General features: G+C 45.1%; 5 protein-coding genes across 8 annotated transcripts; 2 read left to right on the top strand and 3 right to left on the bottom strand.

The window, feature by feature from the left end:
• Positions 1-75: 75 nt before the first annotated feature.
• On the top strand, positions 76-9,721 carry sprtn (SprT-like N-terminal domain). Of its 3 annotated transcripts, XM_086019318.1 has the most exons (6): positions 76-5,416; positions 6,055-6,278; positions 6,646-6,745; positions 7,115-7,243; positions 7,332-7,593; positions 7,962-9,721. In XM_086019318.1, exons 1-6 carry the CDS (start codon positions 5,414-5,416, stop codon positions 8,684-8,686), a joined length of 1,443 nt encoding a protein of 480 aa, XP_085875444.1. In that variant the 5' UTR covers positions 76-5,413; the 3' UTR covers positions 8,687-9,721. The 3 variants fall into 3 exon arrangements, with proteins under 3 accessions (XP_085875444.1, XP_085875445.1, XP_085875443.1); XM_086019319.1 differs by lacking the exon at positions 76-5,416 and having other exon boundaries at positions 5,684-6,278; positions 7,160-7,243; XM_086019317.1 differs by lacking the exon at positions 76-5,416 and having other exon boundaries at positions 5,687-6,278.
• On the bottom strand, positions 1,934-5,557 carry exoc8 (exocyst complex component 8). Its single transcript, XM_086019315.1, has 6 exons — positions 4,921-5,557; positions 4,101-4,673; positions 3,590-3,878; positions 2,863-3,116; positions 2,524-2,772; positions 1,934-2,449 (listed from the first exon to the last, which is right to left on the bottom strand). The coding sequence occupies exons 1-6, from the start codon at positions 5,212-5,214 to the stop codon at positions 2,042-2,044; spliced, it is 2,067 nt and encodes a 688-aa protein (XP_085875441.1). The 5' UTR covers positions 5,215-5,557; the 3' UTR covers positions 1,934-2,041.
• Positions 9,722-11,228: 1,507 nt separating the features above from the next.
• fam89a (family with sequence similarity 89 member A) lies at positions 11,229-16,684 on the top strand. The gene is made up of 2 exons (XM_086019567.1): positions 11,229-11,824; positions 13,791-16,684. Exons 1-2 carry the CDS (start codon positions 11,576-11,578, stop codon positions 14,067-14,069), a joined length of 528 nt encoding a protein of 175 aa, XP_085875693.1. The 5' UTR covers positions 11,229-11,575; the 3' UTR covers positions 14,070-16,684.
• A 2,288-nt stretch (positions 16,685-18,972) lies between these two features.
• arv1 (ARV1 fatty acid homeostasis modulator) lies at positions 18,973-21,339 on the bottom strand. Of its 2 annotated transcripts, XM_086019526.1 has the most exons (5): positions 21,219-21,339; positions 20,285-20,404; positions 19,628-19,781; positions 19,325-19,543; positions 18,973-19,216 (listed from the first exon to the last, which is right to left on the bottom strand). In XM_086019526.1, exons 1-5 carry the CDS (start codon positions 21,312-21,314, stop codon positions 19,089-19,091), a joined length of 717 nt encoding a protein of 238 aa, XP_085875652.1. In that variant the 5' UTR covers positions 21,315-21,339; the 3' UTR covers positions 18,973-19,088. The 2 variants fall into 2 exon arrangements, with proteins under 2 accessions (XP_085875652.1, XP_085875651.1); XM_086019525.1 differs by having other exon boundaries at positions 19,325-19,781.
• A 262-nt stretch (positions 21,340-21,601) lies between these two features.
• On the bottom strand, positions 21,602-24,955 carry LOC147128325 (cysteine-rich protein 2-like). Its single transcript, XM_086019527.1, has 8 exons — positions 24,771-24,955; positions 23,586-23,680; positions 23,041-23,098; positions 22,816-22,941; positions 22,624-22,692; positions 22,062-22,156; positions 21,920-21,977; positions 21,602-21,801 (listed from the first exon to the last, which is right to left on the bottom strand). The coding sequence occupies exons 1-8, from the start codon at positions 24,811-24,813 to the stop codon at positions 21,743-21,745; spliced, it is 603 nt and encodes a 200-aa protein (XP_085875653.1). The 5' UTR covers positions 24,814-24,955; the 3' UTR covers positions 21,602-21,742.
• Positions 24,956-26,111: the final 1,156 nt, after the last annotated feature.

Here is a 26,111-nt window from a genome sequence, read left to right on the forward strand (position 1 = left end):
ATGCGCCGAGAGAGAGAGCGAGCGAGGGAGGGGAGGGGAGGGGAGGGTCTTGCTTGCGCAGACGTTGATGGATGGGTGCAGGAGTTGAACGCGCCACACGAGAAATCGAAGCCTGCGACAACCTGGAAGGAAGACAGACGACATAAATGGAGATCAAGTCATCTCGCTTTATGCTGTCTGCGTGCTTTTACTGCATGATGTGATCACATCAGAAAATCCTCATTTGGTGGCCGTTGCCTTTCTCCAGCTGTCCTGTCTCAACGCCACATGCAGACACGCAAGCCGGGTGCAAAGAATGCTCCTTCGGACGCTGGATCAGAAGATTCTTTTAAGCAGAGATCCCAAAATCCAGACGGAAAATCTTGCATTTCTCACCCACCAGAAGTGGGGAGGGCGAGGGGAAGCGGCAGTAAAACAGGCCAAAATCCAGCTGTTGGATGTGATGATCCTACAAGCTGACTTATATAGTCAACCCGGCGATTTTCTGCCTTGTCAGGTGTTACCAGAAGATTTTTTTTTGGAACATTTGAAATCCTACACAATCAGACGTGAGAAAAAAAAAATTCTCCTTTGCTTTTTATATGGAAGTCAGCCCCTTTCACAATGGATGGAAAAACCATGTCGCTGTTCTGTAGAAACAGCAACAATTTTTTTTTTTTCCTCTCGGCAGAAGTTCCTGCAGACTGAAAATCTTACATTTATCAACTCCGGAAGGGGTGAAGATAGAGGGGAAGCGGCAGCATAACAGCCCAAAATCCAGATGTGGTTGCATACCAGCTGTGGTTTACTGCACACCCAGGATGCAATTGTCCAATCGGTACTCCACCTTTTACAACAGGACTCGTGCGAGGTCTCACACCTGACAATGTGCCCGTGACTTTTTTTTTTTTTTTTTTTAATAATCATTTGACTGCGGGATGTCGGGTTGCTCGGCGAAAGCGCGACCGCACCTTATCGCGTGTGACGTGATGGCGAATTTCCCACTCTCTATTACAACCGGCATGCTGGCTTTTTGTGTTATTGAGGCCAAATGCGAAAGCGACGCACGAGTAACCCCCTTACCGGAACGAATTCCTCCACTCGAGCGCCGCTCGATTTGCCGCGGGCGCGGAATTGCCTCAGCATGAGCGAGCACAACGAGGCGAGAACCGCGCGCGGCGAGTAGGAGACTAAAAATAGCCGAGCGAGGAGTGGAGTTGGTACGCCGGTGCGTTCATTCACGGAGGGGAAAGGTCATTTGGGCTTTTTGGGTGTCTTGACGCCGCCACGGGAGGGTGCCAAGTGACGGCGGCACGGATAAAAGTGCTGAGCAGTAATAAGAGGAAAAAAAACATTGCGGATGTGGTGCAGTCAAGAAAGTACCAAATAGTTGTGAAAAAACGATTAGAATTATTCCCGTGTGCATGTGTTGAAAAAAACAGGACAATGTGCGCATTATCTCCGCTGAATTTTTGTGTCGGCGCTCTTTACGCTATTGACATTGAACTTAGTAAAGTGTCCATTTTACATGCTCATAATCAAGCTAGCCACACAAAACTTCTTCCTGGTCTTCAAATGTCGCTCAAGGTGAATTGTTGCCGTGGCGGTTCATTGTCAGCTGTCGTTTCCTGTTTGGGTTGAAAATGCGCAAACTTTATATGGGAATCAATTTACTACAACATTGAAGGTTGGCTCTTAGTTGGGATTTTCAATGTCTGCTTATGTCATACTGATCCCCCGACATTAAATGACGCTCAATTTCAATTATTCACATTCACAAAGTTTCCAATTTGAGAATCTAATTGAGCCCCAAAAGGCTTTGTAATTGCCGACAGATGCCACAAGATGGCAACAAAGGTCTTTATAGTAGTTGTGGAACTCTTCTTAGTTTGTGTCTGCAATACTGTGTTATACTGCCCCCTGATGGCCAAGTCACATACACCAGAAACATGCGCACTGTATGCACAGTCGGTTCACTTTATTAACGGCAATTTTGGGGGGGCAATTTTCCAGCCCTTCGGTCCCTTTTTTCCGAGTCCAGTGGGCGAAGAGGTGAGCGAGGTCACACTAGGGACGTGGTGCTCTCGGGGTTGATCCTGACGGGCCGGGTGCTCTTGCGCAGGTCCCGCAGCTGCTTGGCGGGCTTGCCCACGGCCTCCTCGAAGCGGCGCTCCACCTGCGGCAGCACGCAGTCGTGCAGGAAGGCGGCGTTGAGCACCACGAAGGCCTTCTTGTCGGCGTCCTGCTCGCAGCGCAGGCCGTAGTCCACGTGCTGCACGGCCACCAGCAGGATCTCGCGCAGGCTCTCCAGCAGCACCGTGTGCAGCTCGGGGAAGTAGAGCTTCAGGGCCTCCTCCAGGAAGCTCAGCAGCTGCTTGGTGAAGGCCACCAGCGTGTAGCTCAGGTTGACCCAGCAGTCGGCGCCCGTGTACGCGTCGAACGCCGACATGCCGCTGCCGCGCATCTCCTCCTGGGAGAGCCGGAACGGACGCGTCAACATTGGCGCGGCGCTTGATTGGCTGGCGTGGGGAAAACGAGGATCACCTTGAGCTTGGCCAGCGCCTCCGGCGTCATCAGGTTCACGCGCCTCCACGTCTCCTCGGAGTTGCGATGCTTGCTGGCCTCCACGATGACGTCCTTGTAGTTGAGCAGGGCCGCCTTCACGTCCTTCACCAGCAGCGACTCCAGCGTGAAGGTCAGGTCCAGGCCGATGTCGGTCAGCTGGAGGCAGTGCTCCTTGGCCACCTTCACGCACTCGGACGCCGTCGACAGGCTCTCCTTGCTGTCGAACACCTTCGCCCCCCCGCCGCCGCGTCAACAACAACAAAAAATGGCTCAATGAAAAGAGCTGGACCGCACGATTTTGTCCGCCCCGCCGCCTACCTGTTTGCTGAAGGCGTCCACAAACATCCTCACGGCCGAGCGGGACCACACCACGAAGGCCGAGTAGCAGCCCGTGTTGCCGGCGAAGTCCATCCGGAACTCTTTGGCCGTCTCCAGCAGGCCGGTGAAGAAGATGTTGCAGAGCTTGTGGATGTAGAGCAGCGTGGCGCCCTCGATGCGCAGCTGCCGGATGGCCGTGTGCACGGCCGCCGCGCGGTTCTTCAGGAACAGCTCGCACGCCTTGGTGGACTGGCCTGGGAACGCACAGCGGTTTCACGACTCTGAAGTTCACCTTAGCTTAGCCGTTGACGTAGCTCCTTGCTCGGCGCGTCGCGTGATGCGCAACCCGTCCTCCTTTAGCGAGAGCGAAAACTACATTTTTTAAAACTGCGCAAACATTTCGACTAGTACGTCTACAATTGGTCGGCGGATAGGATGCTAACGAGCATGGCCAACGGCAGCTTGTTTCCACTCTGACGTCAAAGCGGGAGGGAAAAAAAGCGGAGAAATTTCTACTTTTATCGTCATCCTACATCTCGATTTCATTTTTTAAAAATTGTTTATATTCTTTATGAGTTTACTACTTACAAGGGTACATTTTGAATTTGTGTTTGACTTTGCCAGCAGCCACTGTTGATACGGCCCCGCTGTCCAATTAATTACTCAAGGTTTTACAACAACTCTGAACCAAATGACAATGACGTAACCATGCGACCTAATGACCGACCGAGCCTGATGAGCTGCGACACGGCCCTCCTGGTGGCCTGGGGTCCGCCGCGCAGCGAGCGATCCGGCGACAGCTCGAAGACGAGGACGTCGGTCAGCTGCCTGACGCGCTCGTCCACCTTGGCCCGCAGCTCCTTGACCTTGGGCGTGAGCGGCTGCTCCTTCAGGTACTCGTTGAGCTTGTCCAGCAGGTCCACGGCGCCCTCAAAGTCCCTCTGGGCGATGCACACGTCCAGATCCTCGGGCAGCTCCTGGATCCACTCCAGACCCAGATCCACGCTCTCCTCCACCTCGGGTAGGAAAGGGGTGGAAGATTCTTCTCAAGTAAAATTCTTTGACACCCTTAAACCCTGATGACATTCCAGGTGACAGATGGCACCACTAGTAAACAAACCGTTGACATGTCATTTGACTAATGCAGAGCTCGGATGATGATTTTAGCCGCCTTCCCTACCATCCTAGATTCAGATGCCCCATGGAAAAAAAAAATGAACTGGATTTTGCAAACCTACCTCAGCCTGCTCGTCGTCATCGTCCTGGTCAAAAGGATTGGTGGAAACTTCGGCCCGAACGGGAGACGTCGGCATCTTCTCCTCCTCCTTCTTGCCGCGCTCCTTGTTGGCTTTGTTCTTCTTGGTCTCGTCCAGGATCTCCAGCCACTCCTTCTTGATCTTGCTGTTCTCCGCCTGGAAGATGCGGCTGTCGGGGAACATGAGGATCTTGAACATGTCCTTCATGGGCGGGTTGTCCTTGACGTTGACCACGGCGAAGCTCTCCAGGTCGTACAAGGCGTTGTACTTGTACTTGACGGCCCCGCGCCGGTTGGCCAGCCAGGTGGCGATCAGCAGGCAGTCGTTCATGAGGAAGGCGTGCACCTTCTGGACGGGGGACATGTTGTCTACGTCAAACTCCACCAGGTCGCCGTTGTACACCAGGTGCCTCCCGGGGGTGTCCATGATCGTCTTGCCGCCCTCCACCTTCTCCAGAAGGGACGTGAGGCTCCTCTGCTTCACCTCCTCACTCTCCTTGGGGAAGGCGGCCTGCATCTCCTTGGAGGTCTCATCCTTGTCGGTGGATAGTAAGGCCTGCATTTGGGTCGCGCGGAAGATATTAGCAGTAGAAACGTGCCGTAACTCCTTGTCAAAAATGAAACTTGGACCACACGTTTTCAGTGCTGGTACTTTAAAAAGTGACAAGTCTGCTCTCCCTTATCTTGCCTTCATGCTCGCTTACTTAAATACAGTTTTTGTGTACGCTAGTCACGTGTGGTGTGGAGATGTTTATGCAGGTATAGTAGCAAATCGGAATTGAGTTTCTGGTGACAACACTCGCCTGCGTGATGCTCTCCATGATGCTCTTCTGCTCCGTCAGGATGTGGCTCAGCTGGTACATCTCGCTCTCCAGATACGAGATCTCTTTGGCCGTCTCGATGAACTGTCGGTAGTTCTTGTAGACGTTCTTCTTCAGGTTCTGGGCCGTCTCGTCGGCCAGGTTTTGGATCTTCTGCCGGTGCTCCTGAAGGTCTCGATCGCCATCCGACTGCTGGGAAAGCTGCTTCACGTAATTCTGTGGGTCGAAATTAGGCGACTCCAGCAGCCTGCGGAGTCTGTTTCCCGGGTCGGACATCTTAAATGGTGACTAATTTACCACCTTTGACAGAATTATTGATAGATCTACGCCAAGATAAACGGGAAAGGGTCTATTCGAGGTTCAAAACATTCATCGCAGCTCGCAAGCCAAACAGGAAGCAGGACATGACACCCTATTACGTCACGAGAACGGGGAAAAGAGGCTGGCCAACAATGAAGAATTACAAGAGTCGACAATGGTGCCTGAATATGTATTTTCAAAACATTCTGAAGCATATCTAACTTAAAAGACGTTTCTTTGTGCGTGTGTGTGACTTGTTCATAAAAAACGACAGTTTTAGCTTGTCGTATAACTTGGGATCAACTGAATCTCCGGGTGTGTTTATAACTGTCCCACTGACTTCCGGATACGGAAGCGCGATTTGATCAAGTTAGGTAGACTCAAAAGCAGAAGTGAAAATGGGACTGTCAGTATAATACTTCAGTGGTTTGTAATATGTTCGCATTTACTCAGAAACTATAGAACGACCGTTTTAAATATCTGTTATTATATTTTGAATGTAGAATTTCATTGTGGCATTGTGTTGAATCACCATTGACTCAGTATTATTGGGTAAATGCGTTTTATTTTGATATCAGTAACGGATTCTTTCGTCTTTTACTGCATTCCGTTTCACAATGTTATTGTGGCGGCATTTGTTGGAAAGAGCTGCGCTAGTCGTTAATTTTCTCATGTCGTCGCGTAAAAAATAATTTGATAGTAAGTGGCCACGGAGTTTGCACTTGACAGGCACTCTTAGAGTCGCAGTGTTGGTGTCACTTTGCGAGGCCTCAGTCTAGACGTAACATGGATGACGACTATGCGTTCGCCCTGCAGCTTCAGGAGCAGTTCGACAATGAAGCGAATGACGTGGAGGTGCTCGGCCCGCCGCTCGTACCCTGGAAGCCCGAGACCGAGAGGCCGCTGTCCGTCGTGGACGCGTCGTGGGAGACGCTGGACCCCACGCCCGACGTCCGCGCGATGTTCCTGGAGTTCAACGACAGGTTCTTCTGGGGCAAACTCAGCGGGGTGGAAGTCAAGTGGAGCCCCAGGATGACCCTGTGAGTAGTGCATAAAAAATACAACCGCCACCGGTGGCTGGAATTAACACCAAACCAACCGCCCCCACCCCCCAAACACACACTCACACAAGTCGTCGCAGGACTTTTCCACGCCACGACTACGAGGCACTCTAAAGGGGCCCCGCCAGAACCAAGTCTCTGTCCACACGGTGTCTGCCATGTTTAACGTCCAAAAAATTCCCTCCTCGATCATGCCCTTCTCTGAATGACAAACGTACACTCGAGGCCAACAATGAGGCACTTTAAATTGGTCAAGCCAGCGATGTTATCGCTAAATGTTCAAACGGACTTGTGTGATGCTCTGCATGTCGTTTTCGATGATGCTAAGTGTTGTCTGGTGTCGCAGGTGTGCCGGCGTGTGTTCTTACGAGGGTCGCGGTGGACTTTGTTCGATCAGACTCAGCGAGCCGCTTCTCAAGCTCAGACCCCGGAAAGACCTGGTGGAGGTGAGAGCACCGTGACGGACGGCACATATCCCGCTCGGGCCAGAGACGATAGCCTAACCGCCAAAGTACTCCATTTGCCATTGTGCGCCAAATGAAAGGCGTTTATTCGGGAGGTCTGCTATTAAAGCACATTTTTATTGATACTGCGACATATGTGATAATGTGACATATGGTCAAGCCCAGGATTAGTTGTTTATTTGAGGTAAGGTGAATAATGAGAGTGGTGGTCTTGCTTTTAACATGCCTTCTTAATTGGAATGTTTCACGATGCTTCCTGTAGTAAAGTCCAAAATCTTTTCTTAGTGGTAAGACATTTTAGTCCCACCCGTCTTGTGGCATAATACGTGTTGTGCGTCGCTGCGTGGTCAGACGCTGCTGCACGAGATGATCCACGCGCTGCTGTTCGTGACGCAGAACAACCGAGACCGCGACGGCCACGGGCCCGAGTTCTGCAAGCACATGAACCGCATCAACAAGGACAGCGGCTCCAACATCACCGTGAGCCTCCCCCGCTCGCCTCCCTTGCGTCATGCGGCTGTTTTTTGGGGGTTTTTTTTTTCACGGAAGCCCCTCCCCCTCCTGCCAGGTGTACCACAGCTTCAACGACGAGGTGGACGTGTACCGCCAGCACTGGTGGCGCTGCGACGGGCCGTGCCGGACGCGCAAGCCCTACTTGGGCTTCGTCAAGAGGGCCATGAATCGGGCCCCCTCGGCGCTGGACCCCTGGTGGGAGGACCACCGGAGGACGTGCGGGGGCACCTACACCAAGGTGAAGGAGCCCGACGGCTACGGCAAGAAGAAGGAGGCCAAAAAAGACAAAAAGATGCCCGCCATCGAAAAGTCAGCAGGTAATGTCATTATTTTTAAGATGATATTTTTGACAGTTTTACAACTTTTTATGAAGACAGTTTGTATGGCCTTTTTGAATTTACACATTTTACTACTTTTTATCTCCTTTTTTTTTTTTATGTGTCCGTTTATTTAGCTCTTTTTCTTTTCTCAAATCAGTTCAACTTTATGTATAGCGCTGTTAATTAAAAAAAAAAAAAAACTGCAGATTTTTCTAATCATGATGATTTTCATTCATTTTTTAAAAACTTTTAATGTGATTTTTTTATATTCCCATTTGCAGCCAAATGGAAATACATGACTTTCTGAATGGGAATAAAAGATTGTTTTCCCTCATTTTTTATTCATTCGCTCCTGTCAATTTCAGGAAGTCGGGACATTCGGGAGGTGATCGCGTTCAGCGGCAAAGGCTTCGTCCTGGGCGGGACTTCCTCCTCCGCGCCGATGTCAGCTAGCCCCGCCTCCTCCTCTGTCAGTAAACCCGTCGCGCCTTCGCCTCCGACTCCAGCATTTCCCGCGGTCGGGCCGCCAGCGGGGCGGGGCCTCAAGATGCCCGCCAAGAAGTCGGTCGCTAATACTCGAGCGTTTGCCAACGTTAACGGCTCGCCCGTCAGGATCCAAAAGCCTCATCGCGGTGGTCACCGTGGCGACCGCGCCGCCGCCGGCGGTCACGGCGTTGGCGGCAACGTTGGCATAAGCGAGTGCGAAGAACCGGACAGACTCAAGCAGGCGTCCATTGAGATTTTGTTCAACAACAAGTCAACAAATCATTCGCTCATCACCGACTCGCCAAGGAAAGCAAAGTCCCCGATTCGGACTTTAGTTCCTCCTTCGGCTTCCGGTAGTCATCGGAATAACGATCATTTCACATCGGCACCTCCGAAGAAGAGACCTCTGGACAACTCGGCCAGCGTCTTTGAGCTCTTCAACAAGCGGGTGAAGGTGGAGAGCAAAGACGACACGGAATTGGCGCCAACAAGTAGCCACGCCGCCGCCTCGCCGTCTTTGGTGGTGATGGTCGCGTGTCCCGCGTGTCAGGCCCGCATGCAGGAGTCAAAGATCAACGAACACCTGGACTCCTGCCTCTGTTGAACCTGCACGATGAGGTTTTATTCGAGGAGAAGTCTTGATCATTGCAAATGCATTCGTTATTGTGCTTGTGGTTTCTGCACTGTGTCATACTGACAGCTGTTCTTAATATTTTTTTCTTCATTATGTATTTTTACTTGTTACAACTTGTTGGTTCGCTCGAGGTAAGGCGCGTAGTGGAAAACGAGGTCTTAACAAATGCATTTTAGAAGACGCCGGTACTGTCATAAGGAGTTTTGTCCATAGTTGGCCCCAAGGTGATTTATTTTGTTAGAGTAAAGGTATAAATTAGGTCATCATTTGAAAAAATTTTTGTAATTTTATCAAGGCAAGTTTAGCCCAACTTGCCTCATTTCTTCAATTTTTAAATAACATTAAGCATTTTTATTTGCAGTTAAGCCCAAAATTATGTGTCACTTTGAGGGAGAAATAATGCTGGTAATGTTTTTGAATGTTCCCCATAGTTAAGCCTAAAATGGTTCCATTCATTAGAGGTGAGGCGATAATAAAAAAAAAATTTAAAAAACACACTATTTGAGGCTTTAGTGACTGTCCAGGAAAGAGTCAAAATATTAGAAACAGCTGCCAGTATACCAGTCAGAAACTAAAGCCACAACAATAATAATAATAATATTTCCAGGAAATGTTTGAAGTATATTGCACTAAATAAGAAGTTTGAACTTGGATATTGTTTGCCTTGAAGAAGTGGCATGTTGGCTTTTACTCAAAGATTTTTTCAGCTGCTGCTTACCACATTTTCACACTTACGGTTTTGATACACTTTTAATGAAAAGAAAAAACGCTGCGTTCTTGTTCCTGCAGTCAAGCAGCAAGAGACACTGTCCTATGCCAGGAGTCACATTTCGCTTGCCCTTTATTTTGAGGAAGCCTGCTGCCTCCATGGCTATCAGATTCTCTCTTGAGTGATTTTATGTTGCAAAATATAACTATTATATATTTGTACAAGTTTATATATTTAAATGTTACATTGTTATGTATTTTTACTGTTTCAAATGTTAATAAAAAATGTTCAATTCAGTCTGTGTTTTTAGTGCTTAGTTGCATTTGGGTACACTTGACTCCTAAAAGCCGCTTGAGTCACTGTATAATTTTTGTTTAGAATATATTTATTCCCTTGGTGGTTGGATTTAAAAGTGAAGAGGTGCGTGGGCGTAGTTGTGAGGGGGCTGAGGTCAGAGGTCAACGGTGTCAGGAGGCCAGCTGCTGGTCCAGATGGAAGAAGAGAATTGACTCATAAAAGTGTATTTTTAGTCACTGGGCGGAAAAAAAAAAAAGCATCTCTGCTCTGATACATTATTTAAAAAAAATCCTTTAAAGATAGCAGGTGCCAAGTAAGTGGCTAACTAGTAGCTGTTAGCCCAACCTTGCTAAAGTGCAACATGTCAGAGAACAGCTGCTGCTGCAGAACATGAATAATAAATAAAGAATACTAAGTTAGAAGCTGGATCGAGAGTACTTTCTTAGCATCTAACTTGCCATTATGTATAGCTCGGGTTCGCTTATTAGCCACTGATGCTAACTTGTTCTTTTTAAGGCGGTGGATTAGCAGAGGCCTCCTGCGGTTTGCATGCATCCCCAACAGGGGGTCCTGTCCCACACGCTTAATCCTGCGGTCTCAGCACACTGATAATATTAATGTACACTCGAAACAGTTGGTCCTGGATCAGCCTCTTTACACTGTGCAGCTCATTTCTAAGAAAAGTAAGGATTTCAGTTTAGCTTTCCAGGACATAAACATAGAAACGACATGGAAAGTGCTTCATGGGGCCTGCGGGGTGGCAACACACTTGCTACACACCTCTTCCATTTTAATCAATTACATCTTTATAAATGAGTGTTTATTTAGCGTATTATGGTAGCAATATAAGGAACCAACTTGCATGATGCTGTTTGGTTTTAGAATAGATTGTGGGTTTAAACAACATCTGGAAAAAAAAGAGCCATGCTTGAAATTCAACGGAAAGTATTAACTTCTTGGGTTTAGTTCTCCTCAATTAGTGTGTGTGCGCGTGTGTGTGTGTGTGTGTGTGTGGTGCTTTGTGCACTGATTTCAATTTTATTGTACTGTTATTGTGGTGCCAGGGCTTGCTGGCGGGGCGGGAAGTGAAGCGCACCATCTGTCTATTGTGCTTTTGTCTCACGCACACACAGACAGTTTTATTTCTCGTATTCAACATGATGGATTAAATCATGTAGAATCGCATCAACTCACTCACAAGCGGTTACAAATCAGAACGCCCCACTTTATGTCCTCAGGTTAACAAATGTATCATTGTTGTTTATCAAACTGGAATGTGATTTAATTAATTATACGACGATGATGATTAAAAACGTTAAAAAGAGTGAGAAAACCATTTTGCAACTGTATTTTTTTCTGGCTGCAGGGGAGACGCCCAGTGTAAAAAGCACAGGAAGTTGATTTTACTTGCAGCGTCGGTTTTAACGGAAGCAACAAAAATAGGCCCGGAAGTTTGCTTAAAAGTAAAATACAGAAGTTCTTCACGTGGTTAATCACTCTGATCTATTACATTTTATTGATCAAATAGGTGACCTAATGTCTTAAAATATGACGAATTAGACTAATATACACAAGCAAACATATTGTTTGACTACTGCGTAGATCTCTGAAGCGTCTTTGGTGTTTGAAGCGGAGACCGGAAGTGCTCCTCCTCCGTCCGATAGACTTGATATGGCGACGCCAACCAGAGGCAACACGAGAGTTGAGCGACACTGTTCGTGTCGGTGGGTCGTATAGTCTATCACACTCCGGTTCTTTTGTGTGACTTTACAGCAGCGTTCTTCTCTTAAAAAAAAGAGTGCCTGTCGGTGAGATTCGTAAAAGTGTCATTTAGCACTTTCGGCTCGGTCGCCATGAACGGGAAGTCGGCCAGCGGCTCGGCGGGCGGAATGGCGAGCCTCGACGGGCTACCGCCGCTGCCCAAGAGCCTGAGCGGCTTGCTCAACTCGAGCGGCGGCTCGTGGAGGGACATGGAGCGCATGTACGTGAAGAAGACCATGATCCAGGACGACCTGAGCCGAGGACGCAACAACGCCGACAGCCTGCTGGCCAGCAAGCCGGCCAACCTGGACGCCGCCCTGGCTCTGCTGCGGAAAGAGATGGTAACGTTGTGGAGCCAGCCTCCCTTGAATATCGCGCATATTTTTGATTACACCTCGCGTTTTGGTTGTTTACACATCCCCCAATCGCCTTAAATGATAGGTTTTGCTAATATTGGCATTATATAGCAAATTCGGCTTCTATTTTATGTGCGGTTGACAGCCTTGATTAGAACAAATGGCAACTTACAGAGATGTGTTTCGAGCTCCTTGCAACTCACGGTTTTCTGTAATTCCCTAATTACAAGTGATTGAAATGCCGGACTCCCTCAAGAAACACGCATATTTTTATGTCACTTATTGTTTGGACTGTGTACATGTCCACAAAATCCCATATTTGTTCACATTTGCACATTTTGGCATTTTTGGGCAAATTCGGCTCATGTTATTTCCAGTTCACACCCTTTTGCAAATGGTGCACTTTCCAATGTGTTTTGAGCTTCCTTTACTCATCACTGTCATCACTTGCTGATGAATAGTTGCTTGACTCCCTAATTACATGTGATTTAAATACCAGACTCCAAACAAACATTTTGTTTACGTCACCTCGACGTCTGGCCAATTTAATTTGCCATTATAAGTGCTTTTAAATATCTAAAGTTAGGCAAATACTACTGTTTGTAAAACAGTCAAATGTTCAAACAGTGATTCATATCATTATTTTTGTAAGCGTTAAGGAACCCAAAATAAGTCTTAGTCATTCTAAATGTTTTACATCTGCAACAATTTTATTCTGTCAAATATTCATGCTTGTTTTGAAATGGGTTTTTTTTCCCTACAAGTTTCAAAAGTGTGTTTTTTTTTTTAAATGAAGCCCAGGATTGCTTGACGCAAGTGAAGCCACTGGTTTTGTTTAATTAGAATTCTTGCTCTTCCAACACGCAATTGTTGTACAATTCCCATGTTAAACCTGACCTGGCTTGCTTTTATAGCGCACAAAAGAATGCTTGACAGAACCCCCGCCCACCCCCCTTCACGTCCTTGCCTGCAGCCAGGGTTTTCCCTATCAGAACCAGACCAGCTGTCATGAAGTCATCCCCGGTGGTTCTGCTGTCACCAGTCAGTCACTTGATGGCAAGCGTTATCTCTCTTTTTTTTTTTTTTTTTTTTTTTTTTCGCCACGGGCAGGATAGCAGCTCTGCTGAAATCCGATTTGGAAGCCCTCAGGTCGAGGCTTATCTGTTAGCGTTTGGCTCGCGGCCGCGCTCTTGAGCGGTCCGTCCCCGGTTTACGGAGAGTCCGAGCAAACGATTTGTTGACTCGGGCAACACGGCCGAGCTCGGGTCACACAATGTGCATTGTCGGTAGAAGGAACGTTGAAAGGCGGCGCTCTGGTTAGCCTCTGTCGCTACACATCTTGTCACAAAAAGTACAAGATACCAAAGCTCACTTTTTGATTGATGCAGTCAGACAGGTATGAAGTCATTGTTTTATTTATTTATTTATTTATTTATTTATTGTTCTTGTTTCAACAAAGCAGGGCAACAGCAGCCCTGCGGCTGTTCCAACAAGTGTTGCGATTCTTTTGTTCTCTGTTTACAAATTTGTATGGCAACCCTCTGCAAGCAGCAAACCGGTTGGGTGTGAATTAAACCGTGGCCAAGTTGTGAACTCCGTTCACTTGCGTGTCTAAAAGGAAACATGACTTCATGATCTCATCTACGCGGCGGGTATGCGCAAAAAAAAAAAAACAACAAAAAAAAAAAGTGGAGCGCGAATGACAAAAAGCTAGCTTGAAATGTTGCGCTAAATATTTGAGCCGCTTTTATGTCACCGTTCAAAGCAAGGAAATACATTTCTGCCCGCCGTAGTCGAGAGAAGACCGAAAATAACACGAAACTGCCATCAAAACTCTGCTGTCTCCTAAATTTGATTCGCAATCATACAACGACACGGCGTTTTTAGCAGCGCTTTCAAAATCACGCGACCAAAGTTTGGTTTCCTTTTTTCCGCCGGCGCCGCCCTGCAGGTGGGCTTGCGTCAGCAGGACATGTCGCTGCTGTGTCAGCTGTGGTCGCTGCACGAGTCCATCCAGGAGTACAAGGGCAGCTGCCAGGACTTGAGCGCCGCCTCCGGCCTCGGCATGATGGAGAACGGCTACTTCGACGAGGACGACGAGTACTACGCCGAGCCGGGCGCCACGCCCACCGACGAGCACCCGGACGGCGGCGGGATGGAGGCGGCGGGCACCAGCGACGCGGGCGTCGGCAAAGACGACAGCTGGGAATCCTTTCGCGTCACCATCTGATGCCTCCATGTGGTATTTTCTTACCATTTGCACCGGGAATGTGATGCCCTCGTGGCGCCCCCTGTGGTCAAACTTTAATGCTGCAAGGGGCCCGGCTTCATCGTACTCGATGGAGTCGAATCAGACTTGTTTACTTTAAAAAAAAAAAAAATAATAATGAAAAAAGGATAATATACTGTATGTATGTTAGATGTTTTTTTTTTTTTTTTATTCTAAATCTATGTCGGTCACTTATGCTATCCAGCGGGGTGTACATATAAATGTACGGACAAAGTTGTATTATTTATTATATAATATAATGTAAAAAAAAAACAAAAAAAAAACATAGTATCCGCTTCTGGAAGTGTCGGTCGGGAGGAGCTTGCGGCCAAGAATGAAGTTGCTAACCAAACTGATTGTGACGATCTCGAGAGGAATGATTTTACAACGAGGGGGCCTTTTTTTTTTTTTTTTTTTTGACGGCTAGGGTATAAGTGTTGTATGAAAATGGCAAAAACAGACTTAAGATCTTAGCGTAGCAAAGTGTTGGACTGTGACATCGCTGGACAAATGGAATTTGTTTCGCAAAACTGTCGGGGTGATCTTACCAGCAGGTTGGGCTAAAAATTGAGCCAGCATTTTGGTATCACTAGCATACTTTAAGATCAGGCCGGGATTACGATTTCAGTGAGGATATCGGGAATTGAATCTATTTGAGAGGAATGATTTTACAAGGTGGCCTTCTGAAATGACCGATAAAGTGATGTACACTGAGCGCGCTGCAACGTCGACGTCCTTGTAATATTTCGTACTTAAGCGATCAAGACTGTTGCGGACAACTTGAGGAGCACAAGTTTGTAAAAGTGCTCACAGGAATGAACAATTTTTGTTCGTAGTGAGCATCTGAATACAGGGTCTTTTTTCTACGTTATGTTTCGTGAAGTGACGGCACACTAACGCCACGGTCAATTCACTGTCTGCGGGTTTTCGTCATTTTCATCCAATCGTACGGTGCAAATGCTATTGGTGCTTGACTGCGTTTTTGCATTTTTTTTTTTTTGTCTTAACGTCACCAGCCGTCACGCTTGTAACATTTATGTCAGTATACGTCACATGACCAAAGATAGTGCAGTACTTGGCAATACCATAACTACATTTGCAAAATGTCCCCCAAAAATCTACAAGAATGTCCACACTGTAGCGCAGGGTTAGCTGTGCCTTTAGCTTATGCTAATAAGCGGTATTAGCAGAGCCGACATGTTTTTTTTTTTGTTTTTTTTTTTTGTGCTACAGTTGCGCAAAAGGCTTGAACTATTGTAAATGTACATTGACTCAACAATTGGAAAATAACAATGAATGATCATGTAATATCCAAATGCAGCTCTATCGGTAATATAAAAACTATTATTGAATGTTTTGTCTCACCCGTGTAAACGTGTCAACAAGTCTTAGCAGTGAGATCCTTATAACCATGCACACTTGTCATTGGATGTCTTCACTGTCAGTGCCTTCATGAATCAAGTGGTGACTAAAAACTGTATGCAGGCTTATCACGCTAACGGCTAACGCTAACTCCACTGGCAAAGTAGCATTTTGTCAACACGCTGAACTGTCTTTGTTGAAAATAAGTCCATGACCATGTCAGGCAATTAAAATGAAGCGGAGGTACTCACCCTTTGAAGATGCAACGCAGAATTTCCGACAGGCTTTGTCATCAGGCTTCTCCGGTCCGTTTTCACACTAGTTGTTGTTAGCCGTTACGCTACATGCTATTTGTGTTCCGTGAAATGTGTTTGTGGATGTTAACTGACTTTCAATGAATTGTATTGCTTGTGTTGTATATCGCGCGACTTTGGTTAAGCTATGAAATCGCTCCACTTTTTGGCGATTCCATCTTGGAAGTGAATCTTGAAAACCCGCTAGTTTGGAGTTTTATGCCGGTTTACCTCCTCCATGTAGCATACTTTGGTCCAAGTAGGTATAATTATCTTGAAGCTCCTCCATATTCAAAATATTTTTAAACACAGAACATGCAGCAACCCAAGAATGCTTGAAATTGTACACCAGCAGCTCGATGCTAACATGTTAGCGCCCGCTCAGAGCAATACATCCAAGTTCGTTGCCATCGATGAATCAAATTTATCTTTGTCATGTTGTAGTACAAGTTTTTCAATTCAGCATAAAACATTTCCATGACATCATTCATGGGTGGTTTCAAGTTATATTCCACATCTGTAGGGGGCGGTGCATAGTGAGTGATGTGGGCGCCATTTCTATTTGGGGCGGGTCTACGTATTCACGCTACCATATTGAAGCTTTACTAACATACGCAAGTAACGCTTTTTAAAAATAAGCCTGAAATCAAACGAATCTTCCCGCTGCTAACGCTAGCTAAGCACATAACGCAGTGCTTCCGGATTGTAGCATTTTTCTTGAAAAATGTCTTAACTTCTCTCCTTTTTTTGTTTTTTTTTGTTTTTGCCTCTTTACTACGCTTCGTAATCACGATGTGGTGATAGTCCAATGAAGGTTTTCATTGAGTGGTGTTGTTTCCGACTGTCATTCCTCTGTAAACAACCACTGCTGCTTTTCTGGAAGATATCAGTTAATAAAAGGATTACAGATGTTTCAACACATTTTTTTTGTGTTTTTTTGCACAAAAGGCTGCTAGTTTAATTTGGACAAAATGAAGCTTGTAATTGAAAAGGTCATCGGCCGGCCGATATTAATTCTTCTAAAATCGACAAAAATAGTGCTAATTTTTATTGTTGTCGTCAACACATTAAAATACAGGACAAGGAAAATGACGTTCAAACAGTTATAGTAAAGTTAAACCAATACTAAATGACAAAGTATTATACAACATTGAAATGTCAAATTATTCATTGCATATATTTTTCAATCAATCGGACGGTTAATCGGTTATCGCTATTTTGCCAAATATCCAAATCAGTTTAAAATGGTAACCACACGTGCTTGAATGTACACGGGGAGGGTGCGTGTGCATCTTCTGGCCTACTTTCTCGCAGTTCCCTGAACGCATCGCTGCGTGCTGTGCATTTCAATGCGTCAATCTGCATTTTGGCGCCTTTGAAGCCGCAGCCGCCCCCACCACGGGCGCTTCAGCTTCCTCGCCATTGAAGAGCACAACTTGCGCATGCACAAATGGGGCACTGCATTTGGTTTTTGGTTTGGGTTTTTATCCATTGTTTGAAAAATGGCTACTTCGCAATTGGAGGGAAATTGGTTGTATTTTACATTTCTTCGAGTGTTATAACACTTTAAGGAGCTGATGTTGGAACACAAACGGTGCAGCAACAGAAAGCAAAAAAAAAATGAAATGCCTCTACAAAATTATAAAATTAAAAACACAAAAAAAAAGTTAAAATAAAACAATATCTTTATGATGATGCAACAACTGCTAAATGCTATCTGTATACCAAAAATGACCACTTTACAATCATTGAGGTATCTTTGTCATTGATTATCATTTAAAATGAATTATTACAATATTTAATAGGCTACTTATGGAAAATTCCAATGGGAAAATGTTACCTTCCAGTGTAAAAAAAAATGTAATTTTATATATTGTTTCAAATTGAAAATGTCATTTAATAATGGTTCATAATGTAAATTTTGTGCTGAAAGAAAATTCTGTTTTTACAAAAATGGAAAAAAAAAATGTATCGCTGACACTATCCCTAAATGAATATTACAATATTTATAAGATCAATACCATACCCAAAATATCAGAACCAATTGTCAATACGAGTACCAGCACGATCATCAACCTATTTTCGGTACTTACTTGCTAAAGCAGGATTCTTGTTGTGACTCGGTGTGTGTGTGTGTAATGCATATGCAAATGAGCTACTTTGCATATTTCCAGCATGTATTACAAGGCACTTGAATATAATCAGTGGACTGCAGCAGGCGGTGTCAGCCAATTGATAAAAAAGGGGAACTTGTGAGCGCGCTGCATGTTTGTGCACGGCCGTCTGCGGATTAGAGCGGATTAACATAATCTGCACCGCTGCGGCAAATCCAAGCAAGGTGCTCCACTCTGGTGCTGGCGGTGGAGTGTGAGCTCACTCTATGGCCATCGTCACGTTGCGGGGCGTTTCGTCATGTCCATTTATGTTCATATTGCATCATTGTGATTTGCGGAAATGCCATTGTGATGATTTTTGAATAACTCTAAATTGTTTCAAATAGAAATTTTTGAATTGGAAATATAAAAACAATGTTAATATCTTTAATTTGGAACATGACTGTTTTGAAATATAATATAATACGTGTGTCGATTAAATAATGTAATTATTTTACTGTGTGACATACCCTTGAGCTCTGTGAAATCTGCCTAGCAACAGGCAAGGACGCACACAAAAACGACCCGATTTCTGAAAATCGAGATGATGTAATCAAGATACACTCGACATGTTTCTTGTCGTCTTAGTGCCTCACGTCACCAGTAAACACTAAATGACTTGTGCGAAGCTGTCGCAGCAATCTGATTAGTCCGATTAAAGCGCTGCAATGCCCCAGTCGTCGACTTTCAAATATATGAACTCAAACGCACTTTTTTCTATTCCTGCTTTTTCAGAGCCCACTCGGGCCTCAACATTAGCCACACCTGCACAAAGGAATGACAAATAAGAAATGTGCTGATGCAATCGCCAGCATTGTATTACGCCAGCATTCCGTCCCTGACGTCTCCTCGGGAATCGAACCTGATACCCTTTGCTCACGGGACACATTCTTTAGCCACACGGTCCCAGCTGCTTTGCATTTGTGGCTCGCAGCAAAAACATGTCGAAGACAATCCTTCTTTTGACGTGTTTATATATGTGCACGATTTTTTTATCATTTTTTATACTGGCAAAATTATTTTTTCTTTTTGCGATAGAAAATATTCCCCAAAAAACAACAGAACCCTTTTATTAGTAAACATTAGTCATCACAAAAAAAAAACATAAATATCATAAAAAGGCATTTGTACATTTTTTTTTTTTTTGGTTCCAAAAATGAAGGGTAGTTCAGTCAAACAAAGACGGCCTCCTCCAGGATAGCGGCCGCTACGGTTTGACACGTCCGAACCGCAACAGTCTCTGACAGCAGGCCCACGCACACGGACCACAACGCCAAACTCTTACTGCAGTTCAGGATCACTGTCGGACAAGATGGCAACAAAAACAACAACAACAAAAAAACCACTTGGTGGCATCGTGTCACCCGTTCACGCACTGACACGCACACCTACGACGGCAGCCACTGACCTCTGACGGCCTGCAGGTTGGAGGTGAGCACAAAAACTTTGATGAAACCGAGGCAGAGCGGCAGGAAGTCGTGCTCCCAGATGACGGCGGGCACCAGGAGGACTTTCCCGTAGCAGGACAGCAGCAGAGCTCGCAGGAGGAGATGCAGATCCACGCCGGCGCCGCACACGGCCGCCGCCCTCAGGACAAGCAGCACGCCGGCGCAAAACGCAAACAGCTCTAAACGGCGAGACGGGTAAGGCCGCACCTTCAAAGTCGATGTGCCCGGAGCGATATTCTGTGCGACTTTGTGCGTCGTCTTACCCAGCGCGGCCAAGGCCACCATGCCGTAGAACTCCCACTCCTTGGTGTACCTGATGATGTCGGCGGGGTCGTCGCTGGACTCCGAGCTGTGCCGCAGCGACCACCTGAGGTAGGCCTCGCACAGCAGGCAGAACACGCACAGCTTCCAGTGGATCTGGCGGGTCAAGATTTGGGAATTAACTCATTCATTATGTTAAATCCATTCGAGACAAAAAAAAGTTTAAGTCAGTGCCAAGTTTGAGTTGCGTCGTTTCCCGTTTTTTTTTTTCATTCCTGGGAGGGGATGGGGGGTGGTGAATTGCAAGTATTTTGCGGAGTAGTGATGCGCCAAACCGCCAGCGGAGGGTAGCAGTTCACCATTTCGGATTGAAAGTCTCCTGTTTGCCAACTGTTTACAGCGGCAACTTCACTTTCATGACTTTTAGTCAGACAATCTGAAGCATATCACAGAGTATGTGTTGCAATAGCAGAAGTATTCATAAATGAAAAAGGTAATCTTGGAAATATGACGAGGTCAGGTCTACTGCTGATTACTAGAGAACAGATTCTTGATGTCAAAATAATTAGAACACAATAATCCAAACGCTCTGAAACTGCTGGCACATTATATGGGCTAATGACATTTGTGTTTTCTCTGCATGCATCTTATTTACTCACATCCAAGCTGGTGTTGAACAAAATGTGTCTGAAGGCTTGAGTCTTGCACAAGATGGCGTCGATCAGGATGATGACTGGATCGTATTCGATGTACTTGTCCACTGGCTTCTGGCAGGAACCCTAAAGATGGGGAGGGAACAGACCCTTGTTTTTTGGCATGTGCATTATGTGCGGCCACACAGGGCGGCATGGCTGCAAGTGACTAACTTGAAAAATTCTGACATGAAATTATTTTCTATATCGATTGTTAAATTAAAATAACTACGATATTTAGAAAGTATGGCAATTTGAGAGGGACAACTTTGGAAGCAGCTACGGACACAAAAGGCAAGCAAATCCTCTTTTCATTACAATGTCAGTCCTTGCCGTTTATACGGGAAATTTGCGCCCCCTTGTGGGTCTTAAAATGGCTCACTCAAACTCGTGTAACTCAGGCTGGAGCAAAAGGCACAGGACGTGAACATCATTTTGAAAGCGGGATGGGAAACTGCCCAGATTACTGCAATAGACCCCCATTTGTGCATTGCTAGAATTGTGTCATTCATGTCCGCGTGATTCATGGACAGGTGTTGTTTGTGTAATTATCATGTAATGGAATGAAAGCATAGAAACGGAAACGTCAACACGCTGCAGTCCTCGGTTTCCGACGTTGCACGCAATTCGTAAATTTGTGCGGAAATTAGAACACACCGTTGTCCAAAGTTATAATTACAGTAAATATTTCTATGAATAACAAGTCAAACAACTGCATGACGAATGAGAAGTGTTAAACAGTCATGACGGGCTTCCAGGTGGCTTGTAACTTTTCCATCGTAAGTCCGAGCTCCTTTCTCGCGACGGTACTTTATTTCGGTGGAGAATGTTCGCTCGTGTCATCACAAGGAAAAACGACAAGCCACACAACTGAATCGTAATATATTAGAATGTAACGCACGCATAATGTGATCTTCAGGATCCCGTTGGTGTAATCTCGGTGTAACTCCGTCGCCTTTTCGTTACACTCGATGCACCTGAAGGCAGCTTCTGCCATTCTTCACAGCGCGTATACTAACCCGGAAGTAAACACACATTGATTATTGACCTTTCAAAATAAAAACATGACTTACGAACAAATTCAATATACAAAGATATTGATCGGGTTTTCGATTAAGTTGAAATAAAAAGTTCAAAATTGACAGTGAATTCTTGTCGAATAAAACACGGCAAATCCGCATATAAAAGGACAAATAGCACTTATTTTAAAAATGTCACCAACGGAAGAGTTATGGGCTACAAGGGATGTTGGGAAATGTAGTAGAGAGGAATAAAACAAATAACTCGTTTCTTTCACGCCAAAGAACACTGCGTGTTTTGTTTATATATTAATCTTTAATACATCAGCAGTCTGACTTGATTACATTCCTCTTTTGAAATTTTAGCAGCAATGCAGTTGTGTTTTTTTTCTTCTTCGTCATGTGTTCAATGTTGAGCTTCGGGGTTGTCGTAGATGTAGCTGCCCACGCCTCCCGTGTTCACACCTGCAGAAATTTGATTTACAAATGAGCTTTAGGTATACCGCCGCTCGAGTGGACAAAAACAAGCACAATTTAAGGAAAAATGTCCGTTCTTACACCGTTAAGAAATGTGTTTTCCTACCTTTTGGTCCGAACAGCACACTGTAGCAGGGTTTGTGGCAATAGGGCTGCCCCTCATGCTGAAACATGAACATCCAAATAACATGACTTGTTTGGCTTCTTTTTAGCGAGACAAACGCAGCAGAGCGCCCCCTGGCACTCACCTCGGCGTGGCTGCCGGCCGTCAGAGTCTTGCTGCATCTCTCGCAGCGCAGACACGGCTTGTGCCAGTTCTTCCCCAAAGATGACACGCTCTCGGCTGCACGGGCACACGTACACCAATGCACACGGTTACCATGGTTACTGCTTATCCTATTCAGGGTCCCCAGTGGGCGTTTTCGGGCAAAAGGCGGACCACACCATCAGAAAAAAAGATGGCAGGTTGAACAATGTGGAGAGTACACAAGCAACAGCAATTTGTTTTCATCACAAGAACCGTTAACAGTTCGTTTAAAGTGCATTAAGTTGCCCATCCCAGGTCTAGATTACTACTCCGACTGTATTTCTTTCAACTGCTTTCCTTACAACATGGGCTCTTTCTAAAGGCAGTCACATTGGCCGAGCACTTGTTTATATCCTTACATGTAAACAAATGGACCTTTTCTAACCATAAACACACTACACGCTGCAGACGGATGACGAATAACGGACGCTCAATTTGTAGTCAAATGGCCACCTTTGACAGTATCCTTGACCCTGCTCTACAGTGGGTGTGAGTGCACTCACCAAAGTAGACCGTCTTGTTGCAGCCGGGACAGACGTTCGGTCCCGCAGACACCGCGGAGAAACTGGCAGCTGTGGGAGTTACAAAACAACCACAAAAAAAAAAACACTTTTTCTTTCACCACTATTCTCACAACTATCTTTTTTTTTAAACTAGGGACATTTCTTTCTATTTTTAGTCCACATATTTCTCACCTTTCACCGGTCCCCGAGAGGCGACTTTTTTTTCCTCCCCCGCTTTGGTTGCCAAGGAAACAGCCGCCGGGGCCTCGCTGGCGGGAGTGCTGTACACGTAGCAGCCGGCTCCGCCGATGTTCACTCCTGAAACGCGTTCAAATGGGTCACTCGCCATTCGAAGCGCGCACACGAATAATGGTGGATATCGGAAATGCTTTTGAAAATGTGAGCAATAAAACGGACCTTTTGGTCCGTAGAGTGCAGCGTAGCACGGCTCGTGGCAGAAAGGCTTCCCCTCGTGCTGCGAAGTACGTCAAGGAAACAACTTGAGCGCGTCGTACAAAAAAGTTCAACTTCCAGTTAGTTAACATGAATGATGAATTGATGAAGTCGAATGGTAATGCGAAATGATCACACGTTAAATGATGGCGTGATGTTCATCATGCATCCATTATCCAAACCGCTTATCCTGACGACTGAATCTGACGTGGCTAGCTAGCTAGCTAGTTAGTCAACAAGCTAGTTAGCTAGCTAGCTGTTATTCATGCCACATAAATGTCACAATCAAATCACGGTAAGGATCGAAAAAGGTCACATAAACATGCCACAGATGACCGTATATCACATGCAATCATTTCACTTGTTTAATGACCAATTTCTAGATGTCACACGTTAAGTCATTTTACATGTCACATGGTAATTGTGCCACACGTTAAAGTGCCGTCACATGTTTTACAATGCCACATGTTGAAAATTGTTTTAATGGAGTCTTAAAGCGCCTACAGTACCTCTGCGTGGCCACCAGGGTTCAGCGTCTTGCTACATCGTTCGCATTTCAGACAGAACTTGTGCCAGTCTTTGCCTAAAGATGACACTTTCTCCGCTGTGGACACACACACACACACACACACACATCACTTGACAGTGTCACCCACTATGTGCCATCCTTTGTGTCTGCAGCTTCCTTGTGTCATCTTTTAGAGCTGTTCTGGCAAAATTCTGAGCAACAATTATAATATATATAATCCCACTAGCCCCCCCGCCCCCCCCCCCCCAAAAAATGTAATGTTTTTTTAATAAGGAAAAATAGTACTTGGTAATATTGTACTTTATACTCATATACAGTTGCGTAATAATTAAATAAGAATGGAAAGGAAAAGGTTTTGGTCTCAGCTCACCAGAGAAGCTGTAATAGTAGTCATTCTTCGCACGGGATAATGAATACAAACTGTCATGTTGTCCGTCTACATATATTGCTCCACCGCTTGTGTTCAAATATCATTGCAAAAAGATGTATAATGCAGCGACACTAATGCTATTCGTTAGCATGAGGCTAGTGGCCTGAAGGCTATATGTTTGTCTTACAAACATAACATGTTATTCTATTTGTTGAATGTTTTGTTTGACAGTTCACATCAACTGGGCGAGGCAACAGCCTCTTTATTGATGAATTGTTTACCATCCGCCAGACTCTCTTGCCCTCAGAATCTTGAAAAACTGGCAATTTGGGTCCCTCGTATCGCGGGTGTACAAAAAAAACAGATATGATACATTTTTTTAAAAATTATACCCCCCAGAAAATCCTTAAAATACAAAATAAAAATACAAAATGAATCAATGACAGAATTGAAAATCTACTGAGTGATATTCAACTTATTATTATTATTATTATTATTATTATTATTATGTGATGCCTGGTTATCATTTGTTCAAAAATCAAGGCCGAATCGAGCAAGTAAAAGTAAAAATAAACTTTAAAAAAAAAACAAAAAAAAAACGGTGTCCAAGGCTGTGCTTTTTCAAAGGCAACGGAATACAATAAATAGATTGGTCAATGTTTCAAAGCAATTAGTGTCATATTCGAAATTATGTCTAAGCAGCCTCTCCTTAATACATAACATTTCAAATACAGAAGATAAAAGGACGACTGTGAAGGACACAACCAAACGTCCCCCCAGCACTGTCGCACTTACCAAAAAACACCGTCTTGTCACACTTGGGGCATGTCGACGCCATGTCGGGGGCAGAAGGTCCGCCTGGGCTCTACTTCGGTGTGCGGTCCGCGGAACACAATTTGGCGCGCGCTCGTCTGCGGATGCTCGCGCACGCATCGGCGAGTGCTGGCGATGACGTCGGGGGTCCTCCTTATGGCTCATTTGCATAATGACGCCCCAGCGAGCAACGCATTGACTGAGCGTCAACATATTTTTTAAAAATATATATATTTTTTTAGCCGACACACGTTTTTTTAAACAGGGTGTTTAAAAATTACATCGTAAGAACGTAGCATTTAAGGAAAAAATTTAACGCCCTAGCATGTGCATCTTTTTGTCCTTAATGACGTTTGCCGTGTGTACTGTCTGTTGAGGCGTGTGTTTGTTGCCACGCAGTTGCTAGGCAACGCATCTCTTCTGCGGGAATGTTCAATTGACGTCTGGGTGTGCCCTGAAGGTCCATGCACGTTAAAAATAGCAACATGAGCTTTTCAAAAACATAACTTTGTATATTTTCTTAAATTCAAAGTACGCTGCTCCGCGGACTTGAGTCTGCTTTCCGCTAGCAGGCTAAAAGTCACGTGACGTGAACATCCACCAAGTGGTGACTAATAGTCAAAACAATGACATAGTTAAATATGTGGCCGTTTATACCCTTTTATTCAGATAAGCATAATCACGACATGATAATTAATTTACACAGTCAAGTTGCACTCAATTCATATTGTATGTCATAAATTTGAAGGACCTTTCAATAGCAATGAGTGAGCAACAGATGGCGCCAGAGGACTAACGGAAATACATCGGTACACGCTGCGTGCAGATAGACAGATAGATACTTACTAATACTTATTAGTACTTGATTAATACTTGATAACAGTTACTAACAATTTAAATTATATTTTAAAAAATGGGTGCATCATGTTTCTACGCCAGACTCACTTTTAGTCACAGAGCTGAAATTTATAGCGTGAATAGTAAAGAGTATTGTGTCATTAGCATGTGTGTTGAGCATGAAGAACTCAGTGACAGTTATTTTTGGGAGGGTAGAATGGGGGGGGAACCTAAAGGAAGGGGGGTCAATTAACACAGTTAAGGACAAAGGGTTTGTCGAACAAAGCCATCACGTCTGAGTGCACACACTCAGGCACGGAAGTATTTGAGTACGTGTATGTATGTGAATAAATAATAAATAGTAATAGAGTAAATAAGCACGGAATTAGGTAAGTAACTAAGAAAATTAGTAAATATAACGAAGTATATTTTATCTCTAGGACTTACAAAGTGCTTTACTTGCTTAAAAATACAAAAACTCAAAGC

The sequence above is a fragment of the Filicampus tigris genome, chromosome 20 (assembly GCF_054856515.1).
Source record: "Filicampus tigris isolate MCC_2025a chromosome 20, RoL_Ftig_1.0, whole genome shotgun sequence".
NCBI lineage: Eukaryota > Metazoa > Chordata > Actinopteri > Syngnathiformes > Syngnathidae > Filicampus > Filicampus tigris.

What these genes read in the sequence shown, in the direction of transcription:
- exoc8 (XM_086019315.1), bottom strand. Translation starts at nt 5,214, where the DNA reads ATGTCCGACCCGGGAAACAGACTCCGCAGGCTGCTGGAGTCGCCTAAT. An exon ending in TCATGGAGAGCATCACGCAG is followed by an intron (nt 4,674 to 4,920) that starts GCGAGTGTTGTC and finishes ACCCAAATGCAG; the next exon opens with GCCTTACTATCCACCGACAA. An exon ending in AGGCGCTGGCCAAGCTCAAG is followed by an intron (nt 2,450 to 2,523) that starts GTGATCCTCGTT and finishes CGGCTCTCCCAG; the next exon opens with GAGGAGATGCGCGGCAGCGG.
- sprtn (XM_086019317.1), top strand. Translation starts at nt 6,025, where the DNA reads ATGGATGACGACTATGCGTTCGCCCTGCAGCTTCAGGAGCAGTTCGAC. An exon ending in TGGAGCCCCAGGATGACCCT is followed by an intron (nt 6,279 to 6,645) that starts GTGAGTAGTGCA and finishes CTGGTGTCGCAG; the next exon opens with GTGTGCCGGCGTGTGTTCTT. An exon ending in CGCCATCGAAAAGTCAGCAG is followed by an intron (nt 7,594 to 7,961) that starts GTAATGTCATTA and finishes TGTCAATTTCAG; the next exon opens with GAAGTCGGGACATTCGGGAG.
- fam89a (XM_086019567.1), top strand. Translation starts at nt 11,576, where the DNA reads ATGAACGGGAAGTCGGCCAGCGGCTCGGCGGGCGGAATGGCGAGCCTC. An exon ending in CTCTGCTGCGGAAAGAGATG is followed by an intron (nt 11,825 to 13,790) that starts GTAACGTTGTGG and finishes GCCGCCCTGCAG; the next exon opens with GTGGGCTTGCGTCAGCAGGA.
- arv1 (XM_086019525.1), bottom strand. Translation starts at nt 21,314, where the DNA reads ATGGCAGAAGCTGCCTTCAGGTGCATCGAGTGTAACGAAAAGGCGACG. An exon ending in TCCTGAAGATCACATTATGC is followed by an intron (nt 20,405 to 21,218) that starts GTGCGTTACATT and finishes CCCCATCTTTAG; the next exon opens with GGTTCCTGCCAGAAGCCAGT. An exon ending in TGTTCAACACCAGCTTGGAT is followed by an intron (nt 19,782 to 20,284) that starts GTGAGTAAATAA and finishes TTGACCCGCCAG; the next exon opens with ATCCACTGGAAGCTGTGCGT.
- LOC147128325 (XM_086019527.1), bottom strand. Translation starts at nt 24,813, where the DNA reads ATGGCGTCGACATGCCCCAAGTGTGACAAGACGGTGTTTTTTG. An exon ending in ACCCTGGTGGCCACGCAGAG is followed by an intron (nt 23,099 to 23,585) that starts GTACTGTAGGCG and finishes CGTACTTCGCAG; the next exon opens with CACGAGGGGAAGCCTTTCTG. An exon ending in CAACAAGACGGTCTACTTTG is followed by an intron (nt 22,157 to 22,623) that starts GTGAGTGCACTC and finishes GTGCCCGTGCAG; the next exon opens with CCGAGAGCGTGTCATCTTTG.